The sequence below is a fragment of the Porcisia hertigi genome, chromosome 30, assembly GCF_017918235.1.
Source record: "Porcisia hertigi strain C119 chromosome 30, whole genome shotgun sequence".
Lineage (NCBI taxonomy): Eukaryota > Euglenozoa > Kinetoplastea > Trypanosomatida > Trypanosomatidae > Porcisia > Porcisia hertigi.
The window spans coordinates 1,087,501-1,097,500 of record NC_090589.1 but is presented as its reverse complement, the minus strand read 5'-3'; the positions used below and the strand labels follow the sequence as shown (position 1 = coordinate 1,097,500).

The window sequence follows — 10,000 nt, the reverse complement described above, 5'->3', positions numbered from 1 at the left end:
CCTACTCCGAGCACCGCAGTCCAAATGGGTACGTGGCGGTGTACTTGAAGGATGGGAAAGCAAGAGACGGTAAGGTGATGCTGCGCTCATGAGGACGCTGCTACCACCCACGCAGTACTGAATCTGTGTGGGTGCTTCAACAGGGAGGGTGGCGGTGCGTGCTGCAGTGATGAGCGTGAGGTGTGCTCCCCTGCACCATACTCTGTTTTTATGTGGCAGATGTTCCGGGGGAGTGCCGCCGAGGGGGGTTGGTGAGGCGTAGATGGTTGAGGGAGGTGACTCTAGCTCAGGTGTTTGTTACTCTCCCTCGCAGCCACGTGTCAATGAGTCTGTTCATGCGTTCCCATTGAGGGCCGCAATCGACGCCGCCACGTCAGCGAGCTTCCCTCTCTCTAGCCTATCCCGTATGTTGGTCAGTGCGTATTTGCTCTTGCCGGAATGATTTCTTTCCTATCCCCTGTGTGCCCTCTTTTTGCTTCTTGAGCTCCGCTGTACTGTATTCCCCCCCCCCCCCCCAGCGGCGTTCTCTGCCGCCACCATTCTCCCATTCTCTACGTCGTTGGTACTGCTTTGATGCCCGCGAAGAGGCGACTGGTGCCTCCCTTCCGGCCCAACGCCGATGGTACCGGGTTTGTGCAAGCTGGCCGCGGCGGCGCGCTTGCTCGCAATCGCTCTTCCGCACGCCGCAGGTGTGTTGTACCCACCCAAAGTCCGACCATTTCGACTTCCTCGTCAGCCGCCTCCTCTCGCTCTCCGAGCTGTGCAGAGGCGGCAGTGCCACCTCGTGGCTCTTTAGGCGACCTCAAGGGGCGCCACGAGACACGCGCTGGCACGAGCGCAGAATATGCCAAGAGATACCCTCAGACCTCGGACACGAGGCGCGGCGGTGCGGCTGCGCAGGCTTTCAAGCATCCGGCGCGAGCCCCCGTACCCGGGGCCGCACGAACGTCGATGTTGTCAGCGTCACTGGACGCAGGTGCGCCCCCGAATGAGGCAAAACCGCGTCTGCCGCCGCCGTCTGCCGCTGGTTCGGTTACGATACCGCATGCTGCCGATCGCAAGCAACCCGCGGGGAAGACTTCTGATGTGGCCCTGATTGTGCTTGCTGTTGGGGTTGACAGCGCTCTTGGGCCGAGCGAGTGTCTTGTCGCCACCCGCACCATGCACCGACTTGGACTGCAGAACGGATACATTGTGCACCTGTCGACAAGCTGCGGTGACGTCTACGCGGAGGTTCGACAGATGCGCGGGTCTTCTACTGCATCCGACATGATGTTTGTGAACGACGACGCTGCGGGGGTTTTGGGCGACCTCTCATCAGTCTCACTTTGTCCGGTTCTTTTGCCCCGATACGGCGTGCCAACGCTGCGGTCGGTGACGCTCATGATGGTGGTCCCCGAAGACACGCGTGGCGCCGACGTCGCTGACGGTGTTGTGCCATCGATTGCATCAACAGTGGAGTGGCAGGCGCTCTTCCGCCGCACGCTGCACCACAAGGTGGGGTATGTGCACCTACGCGTCACACAACGTGTGCTGACCCATCGCATTGCACTGGAGGTGGTGGATCTCAGTGTTCTGCGCCAAGGGGAGGAGACGTCGGTGGCTGAGTTTGCAGCACCCTGGGGGATTGTGACCGATGCGACGGAGGTGCGCCTTTGTTGCGGTGGCGCTGCAGCCGAGCCTTCCAGCGACACGCGACCCCATTCATGGAATCCAGTCGCGAACTGCACGGCTGAGAGGCAGGAGGGCGGTGTCGTCTCTTCTGGGTTCGCGTGCACCCTGGTGGTCGGAGAGGCTGGGGTGGGCAAGAGTCGTTGGCTCACTAGCCAAAGCACCACAGCGGCCGCGGCAGAGCAGCGGGGAGGCACGGGCGGATCAGCCTCCTCGGGTGCTGCGTCTATGCCTGGAAGATATACGGAATGGGTGCACGTGGACCAACTGCCGCAGGGTGAGGGTAGCGAGGTGAGCACGGCTACTGTGTTGCGCGAGGTGTTTGAGCGCGTGCGTCAGTCGGCGCCGGCGACAGTGATCATAGATGATTTGCATCTTATCTGCGCCCGCGAGGCATCCTCCGCTGGGTCGCGCTGGGCGATGTCGCTCATCGCCCACGCCCTGGCTGCTGAGCTCCTTGACCTACGGACACGCCGTCTTGAGGTGCGAGTGATGGCGAGTGCGCCAACGCTCGCGAGTCTTGACGCATGTCTGACTGGCGGCACACTGTTCGGCGGCAATGTTGTGACGCTCGAGATGCCCAGCGGGGCACAGGAGCGGCTTGCGTGTCTCCGCACGTGTCTCTCGGAGCTGTCTCTTGGGGGCGCAGCAGCGGCACCCGCCATCAGTGAGGGCTGCCTGGTGGAGGTGGCGGAGCGAGCGCACGGCTTCACACAGCGTGACTTGCATCGTCTCGTGGAGACGGCCGTGGTGCGAGCGTTCGAAGTGCGCCAGTCAATGTCGCCAACAGAGGAGGATCTTCGGGCCGCGTCGGCTGCGGTGTGTCCTTCATCACTTAGGCGCTTCGAGGTGTCTGTGCCAAAGGTGAGGTGGGCCGACATTGGCGGAAGTGCAGAGGCAAAGCAGACGCTCTGCGATATGGTGGAGTGGTGCCTCGGAAGGCAGAGATGGGTGTTCACGGAGTTCAATCTGACACCCCCGAAGGGTGTTCTGCTCTACGGCCCGCCAGGCTGCAGCAAGACGATGCTGGCCAAGGCGCTGGCGAACGAAAGCCACATGAACTTCATTTCTGTGAAGGGGCCGGAGGTGTTCTCGAAGTGGGTGGGCGACAGCGAGAAGGCTGTGCGCGACATCTTCGGGCGCGCGCGTGCAGCAAGCCCCTGTGTCGTGTTCATCGACGAGCTGGATGGCATGTGTGGCCACCGCGGCCGCGGCGGTGTATCGGACCGCGTCATCTCGCAGTTCCTCACTGAACTGGATGGGCTGCCCGCCGCCTTCGAAGAAAAGAAGAACGCACTCGTGTTTGTGGCGGCGACAAATCGGCCCGACAGCATCGACGGCGCGGTGCTGCGCCCCGGACGCATTGACCGCCGCGTCTATGTGGGGCTGCCGACCTTGCCAGAGCGGTGCGCCATCGCTGAGATCCAATTTAGGCACCTGCCTGTGGCATTGGAGCTCACAGCGGACTACGTGGCAGGGCGGACCGAGGGCTACACCGGTGCAGAGGTCGTGGCTGTAGTGAAGGAGGCCGCTTTCCACGCCATCACAGCCAACGCACACGCATCTCACGTTACAGTGGCCGACGTTGACGCGGCGCTGCAGAAGGTTCGACCGCGCATCTCCGCCAAGGACGTGGCGTGGTACAAGCACTGGCCACACAGCAACAGCGACGCCGCAGTGTAAGTGTAGTCCTCCCCATTCAATAATGTCACACTTGCGAGTGACCGCTGCTGAACACGTGGCAAGCGAAGTGGGGAGTCGCGAGGAGCTCCCGAAAAGTATACCTCTGTCACAACAACGCAGCCACATATTCTCAGCTTTCTCTCGGATGTGCCTGCGTGTGTGTGCCCGTTTTTTGTTTGTACTCAACTCGCGTAGCATGTGTTGCGCGGAGGATGTGACTCAATAAAATGGTTGAATCAAACAGGAAAGATGAGTGAATGGGAAGGGGGGAGGAGAGGGCGAGAACGCACGCGGTCTGTCTGTCTGTCTTTGTGTGTCTCTGTGTGTGTGCCCTGCTTCCTCTTCTCTCCCCCGCAAGATTCCCGCATCGTGGTGCCTTTCTTTTTGTGCGTTCGGTGATCAAGACGGGTGGTAGTGTGCCTGGAAAAGGGGGGAGAAGGACGTACCTTAAATGATCACCGAGGGGCTGGTAGTGGTGGATTGTGTAAGGGTGCGGCCCCAGGCCACAGGAGCCCTGTTTCTTGCGTCCATCTACTTTTTCTCCGTCTTCACGCTTTGACTTGGTCGTTTGCACCGGATCTCCACCCCTGCATCCTTCTCCTCTCCCTCTTCGCTGCAGCACAGATGCGTGTGCCGCTAGACTCATCCCCAGTTGCGCTGGTTGTGTTGTTGTTCCACTCTCTTTATCGGCGGCCCCACTTTACACGCTCACAGGGGGAGGGGGCTAGGAAAGGGGGAGGGGTAATGCCCTACCTTGCATATCATTCTTCTGTGCCTCGGTGCAGGACTACGCAGGCCGGCGGCGATGCACACGATAATGCATTTGGCGAGTACGCGACGTACCGCCGTGTCATCCGCACGGTGTTGTGCGGCGTGCTCTTCGCCACACCACTCTGTGCCGCTGTTCCGATGTCGCCGCTGCTCAAGCTATCGCAGACGCAGGAAAACAAGAGGTCCATCATTCCTCGTATGATGAGCGACTTCTTCTATGTGAACTTTTTTGCAAGCGCCACGGCGTACTGGCTACTAGTGGAGCCGTTTATCCCGAACCCAAGGGCAAGGGAGGGCTTTGTGCCGTACCTCGGGCCAGTCACCGCTGAAATCCCCGCCGTGAGCTGCCTCTTCACCTCGCACTTGTTTTACCCTGGTCTGTGGGCAATCGTGAATGAGCCAACGTGGAAGCTGCGGCGTCAAGAGTTCGTGCGACTGAATGCCAAGTGTTTTTTCGCGTTTGGGCCTGTGCATATCCCGGCCGCTGTGGGGCTCGGCGCTGCAATCGGCGTCGTCCTCTATCCGTTCAAGTACATGAAACTGCGCGCTCAGCGTCGTTGCGAAGCGCAGCAGTCTCGCTAGCCCCATGTAGGATGTCCCGTGGCCCACCCGGTCCTACAGGAGACGCGGAAAGGAAAGGGTGTGGCCATGATGAGCTGTTGCGTGTGGTGAGAGAGTATTGCTGCCGTGCATGCACATGCTCCCCCCACTTGCGTGCGTGTGCGTTGACGTGGTTGGCCAACCTCTTCGCTGTGTTGCTGTTGTTCACAGACAAAGATGAGGAGAAGAACCGACGGCGGGGTCGCGCGAGAATGTGGAAGGGGAGGGAGGGGGGGTGGGACAGGGCCTTTTTCCCTCCTCTCATCTCTCCCCCCCCCAAAAAACAAACAAAAAACAACGAAAAGAAAAAGCCTCCATGATGCCGAGCTGCCGCCCAGGCAAAGGCCAAGAACACAAGCGAGCGCTCGCTTGTATGTGTCTGACGCACTCGACCATTGCCTCCTGATTTTTTTTTCTTTTTTTGCTTGCGCGTCCACGTTGCACCCCCTTTGCCTGTTCTCGTACTGGTCTCTCCCTTCTCCTCTTTTCCTCGGCGAGGATCCCCTCTTCACCCTTTCATTCCGTCAGTGCGTTCACGATGGGCGACGTACACGAGCCTCCAACGAAGACAGCTTGCCGGCTAGAGGTGGTGGGCAAAGTGTCGTCGATTCGCTACGACTGCGCCACGTCGTCGTGCCTTGTCTCCACAATTCTCAACGGGACTCATGTCTTCAACCTCGACGACGACTTCTACGGCGCCAACCTCGCCTCAGGACTGTCAGCCAGGAGCGTGGAGAGCTATCCATGTGACACAGTGAGCAGGGAGCCGCTGATGTCGTCGTGCTTCATGAGTGCAGGCCGACTCTTCGCTGTGGGATCGTCCTCGGGAACTGTAACCGCGGTGTCGCGCTGCTCGCGTGCGTTAACGTCGTGTTATTCAACCCCGGGGTCTTTTCCGATACGTGCGCTCTCTGAGATTCCAGGCCAGCCCAACTGCCTGCTAACGTGCACCGAGCAAGGGGCCGCCGTCCTTGATGTAGAGCGTTCGGATCTGCGTGATGCATTAGAAAACCCTGCCCCTGGGCGCGCGGTCGCCGCGGTGCCGCTGCAGCCACACACCTTCGTAGTGGCCAACTACGACGGCAAGGTGTTGCTCTACGACACGCGCTATCGAAACTCTCCTAGCTCGGTGCTGTCTTTACCAGATCAAATCACTTGCCTCGCGGCTTCACTTGAGACGTTGGAGGTCTGCGTGGGTACCGTTGGGGGCCGTGTCTTCACGTTGCGCTGCACCGAGGGTCCACAGCGAGAGCAGGCGTTTGGCATGAGCAACAGGCGTTCACCAGTGCGATGCGTCGCGATAGACCGCAGTCGCATTGCTGCCGGAGACTTGGCAGGTCGTCTTGCCCTGATCGACACCGCCGACGTGCCAGATCCGACTGTATATTGGTCTGCGGAGAGGCTGCTGCGGCTGCCGCGACAGAGTCGTGGTGTCGACGCGCTCGATAAGCCAGTCAGTAATACCGACACCGCGGCGGTGTTTGCGGGCATCGAGGTGACGGCGGTGGCATTGGCGCAGGGGACGACTTGGATGTCATTTTGCTCCCAAAAGAGTGGTGTGTCGCAGGTTGTGGCCATATCCGCTTGATGGCTTGAGAAAAGGAATGGAAAAGACAAGACATTTGTTTCCAGGGCGAGGAGCGGGCCCACAGAGGGCGTGAAGCACCGCAGTGGTCGGCAGGGGGAGGGGGCTCGGTGACGAGAGACGCCGTTCGGTATCATAGATATAGGCGCTGGACCTTCTTTGTCTCCACGCGACCGGGGCTGGCTTCAGTGTGTCTGCTTCAAGTGCTGTTGTGTCTATGCCGCTTACTGAGAATGTTGCTCTGATGCGCAGGCGTGTGTGAGTGACGGACATGGTGATCTTGTATGCCCTTTTCTAAGATTCTCTTGCCCTTCACGCTGAGCGTATCACGCGGAAAGTTTAGACTTTGCAGTTTCACTTTTTTTTTCGTGTGTGTGCCGCTTGCGCCGCGTTTTTGATGCGCGTGTGCATTCTAGATGACCAGAGCTTACAGAGAGCTGCTAACAAAAGCCATGAGATGAAGAAGTCACTCAGCTGTGTGTGCTTGGGGGAGGAAGGGGGGGGGGAGGGGAGGGGAGGGGCTGGCCAGCGAAGAAAAGCTTTGCATTTCCCTGTCTCACCGTCCAACGACCGACGTTGATGCGTCCGGACAGCAGCTCTTTGCTTCCTTTGAGGCTGTGTTTTTTTTTTGCTTTGCACTCCCACCCCCCTTCACAGCCTCCCTCCCTCGACTGTACCTTTTCAGCCAGCTCGTACATTGCTGCAGTGAAGAAGTCATTTTACTCTTGGGGTTTATGCTGACTCCTTGTGTATTCAGAAGCCCCTCAAGGTGACTAGGCCTTCACCAACGTCCTGTCTCTCTCTGTTTCTCCCCATCCTGTTTGCTTGACTTTTCTCTCCCCGCCTCCCGTCTCTCACATTTGCGCACGCGTCCATACCCAACGCTTGCTGCGCTATCGGCGCCTCGTTTCTCTTGTGGTGTGTTGCGGGTATCGCGCCTGATCTCATTCTCTCTCTCCGTCTCACGTTCACATTCTGTGCGGCTTGCACTCTTTTCTGGCGTGCTCTCTTTCGTTGAGGAAAGGGACCTCCAACTCAACGGTTATAGTCCACCACCACCACAGCCCTCGTTTTTTTTTTTAAGCGCTTCTTAAAGCCCTCGTTTTTTAAATTTATTGTGTCGCTTCATTTCATTAACACATCTGTGTATTGTTGCTCTCACAGTGTCCCTCTCCCGGACACACTTGACAGATTTGTTTGCTTGAGAATATTTTTAATACATCACAAAATAATTTTTATAGCTTTTTGTCTTCCTCTTTTTGTTCTCCTTCTCTTCTACCCCCTCCCCTCTACCTCCTCTCTCCCCTCCTCCCTCTCCCCTCTACCCCCTCCCTCCCCTCTACCCCCTCCTCCCCTTCCCTACCCTCGACCACATTCCCCTGTTTCCGTCTACGTACTCCTCAGCAGATTCTCGCCCAAAGCACCAATGCAAGCAAGGTGCCCCCCGCTCCCTCCCATCACGTCCACGATGGACTGGGAGAAGTTTCGCGCAGAGGGGCATCGCGTGATCGATTTTGTTGCCGACTACCACCGCTCACTCAAGAACCGAGAGCTGCCTGTTTCGTCTGGAGTGCCGCCCGGATACCTGAAGAGGTGCATCAGCGACAAGACGGCTCCGCAGACATCGTCGCCCGTATTCGAAAACATCCTCGATGATATTCAGGCCCATATAATCCCCGGTATGACGCACTGGCAACACCCCAACTTCTTTTCCTGGTTCCCAGCGCAGTTGTCGCCTGCCGCACTTCTGGGCGACATCATAGCCAGTGGACTGAACCAACCCGGGTTCAGCTGGATGGCCAGCCCTGCAGCCACCGAGCTCGAGACAATCGTGATGGACTGGCTGGCTCGCGCCTTTGGCATACCGGATGCAATGACGTGGGAGGGCACTGGGGGCGGCGTGCTGCAGCCATCAGCCTCGGAGGCGGCGGTTGTGGCGTTGCTGGCGGCGAAGAATCGCGCGCTGGAGATGATGGCGAGTGATGAGGAGAAGAGCGTTGCTTCAGCTAAGCTTGTTTGTTACGTCAGTGATCAGGCGCACTTCTGCGTGGAAAAGGCGGCGCGGATTGTGTCGTTGTGGCACGTGCGCAAGATCAAGACGCGACGCGAGGCGGGTGGTAACTGCCCGATGCGCGGCGACGATCTTCGCAAAGCTGTGGAGGCGGATGTGGCAGCGGGTCTTATTCCTTGCATGGTGTCCATGAACTACGGTACCACTGGTATCTGCGCCACGGACGACTTCAGAGGCATCGCCAGTGTTTGCCAGGATTACTCTATTTGGCTGAACCTCGACGCCGCCTATGCTGGGGCCACTGCCATATGCCCCGAAATGCGCGCGCCACTGCTGCCTGCCTTCGAGAAAGCTGACTCCCTCTTCATCAACGGCTCGAAGTGGTTTAGTATGATGAACAACGCTTCTTTTTTCTTCTTCCGCGAGCGAAAGTACATTGTCGCCTCGCTGAGCGCCACTGGTGTTTACCTTGCAAACAAGTACACAGATGCAAACGTGGTTGTAGATTTCAAGGACTACCAGCTCGGTTTGGGTCGCCCCTTTCGAGCACTAAAGGTGTACACAACTTTGCGCTATATGGGGCTGGAGGGGATTCAGACCACAATCCGTCGTCATTGCGCTCTTGCCAAGTACTTACATGATCTTCTACGTGTTCGTCTTGGCGACGATATCGAGTTCCCTGTAGAGCCCAAGTTTGGACTCGTCTGCTTCCGAATTGCCGAGGATGATGCGGCAAACAAGCGAAACTACGCCCTACTGCGAGCGGCTGAAGAGGAGCGTCGTGTCATGGTTGTGCATCACGTGTTGGATGATCGTGTCATCGTGCGCGTGGCTCTGTCCTACCCGGGGTTGACTGAGCGAGACATGGAAGACCTCGCCGACTATTTCTCTGAGAAGAGTAGAGAGGTGATTGCGAACAATCCACTCTCCCGTGATGAATTCGTCTGCGACCCCGAGGAGGCATTGTAAAAGCCAACCGCGTTCCCGGACAGTAAGAGGCACGAGAAAATAGTGACTGGCTGAGATTGCTCTTTGGGTCCCGACTGCGGCCACTCAAAGCGTTGACTGTATTTGGAGGTGTGTGTGGAGGGTTTCAGTATTGTGGCGCAACACGCGAGGTTGGCTGTTCTGCGCCCTTCTCCCCCCCCCCCCCTACTACCCCTCCCTTACTGTGCAGACCAGTGTGCCATCTGTGCAAGATACCAAGTATAATGAAGGAACAGTCTCCGTGGACCTGCCCGTTGGAGTTAGACAGCGACATGATTGTTTTCTAGGACAGGCTGCGGCCCACCCCGACCCACTCCTCTCCTCCCGTCAGGCCAGGTCATCCGGCTAGTGGACCCGTGCTCCTGGCTTGCCTTGCTTTCTTTCCTCCAATGCCCGCTGCAGGAGGTGCACCACATGGGCGTCGGGTGCGATACGCTCTTTCATCCACGCAGGCAGCGCCCAGCGTCCCACACGCTCGAGAGCGGAAGCGGTGGTGTATGTCCCGCGGCCGGTGGCAGAGGGCGGTGTACGCGCGTGCCGGGCAAGTCTCAAGGAGGTCGGTGGCCAGCGTCGGAGCGACGGCCCTCGGCTACCCTCTCTTTAAGCACCGCCTGTGCGCCGTTCTCCCCTCCCCCTCCCCCTCCCCCTCCCCCCCCTTCTCTTCCTCCTCACCCCACCTCTGCCGCACCAGC

The 10,000-nt window shown here is 58.7% G+C and overlaps 4 protein-coding genes across 4 annotated transcripts; all 4 read left to right on the top strand.

Annotated features, from left to right (window-relative positions):
* Positions 1–573: 573 nt before the first annotated feature.
* On the top strand, positions 574–3,354 carry JKF63_03035 (uncharacterized protein; the record flags this gene model as incomplete). Its single annotated transcript, XM_067899057.1, has 1 exon — positions 574–3,354. One exon carries the CDS (start codon positions 574–576, stop codon positions 3,352–3,354), a length of 2,781 nt encoding a protein of 926 aa, XP_067755501.1.
* Positions 3,355–4,098: 744 nt separating this feature from the next.
* JKF63_03034 (uncharacterized protein) lies at positions 4,099–4,707 on the top strand (the record flags this gene model as incomplete). The annotated part of the gene is made up of 1 exon (XM_067899056.1): positions 4,099–4,707. One exon carries the CDS (start codon positions 4,099–4,101, stop codon positions 4,705–4,707), a length of 609 nt encoding a protein of 202 aa, XP_067755500.1.
* A 556-nt stretch (positions 4,708–5,263) lies between these two features.
* On the top strand, positions 5,264–6,313 carry JKF63_03033 (uncharacterized protein; the record flags this gene model as incomplete). The annotated part of the gene is made up of 1 exon (XM_067899055.1): positions 5,264–6,313. The coding sequence occupies one exon, from the start codon at positions 5,264–5,266 to the stop codon at positions 6,311–6,313; it is 1,050 nt and encodes a 349-aa protein (XP_067755499.1).
* Positions 6,314–7,736: 1,423 nt separating this feature from the next.
* JKF63_03032 (uncharacterized protein) lies at positions 7,737–9,290 on the top strand (the record flags this gene model as incomplete). Its single annotated transcript, XM_067899054.1, has 1 exon — positions 7,737–9,290. The coding sequence occupies one exon, from the start codon at positions 7,737–7,739 to the stop codon at positions 9,288–9,290; it is 1,554 nt and encodes a 517-aa protein (XP_067755498.1).
* Positions 9,291–10,000: the final 710 nt, after the last annotated feature.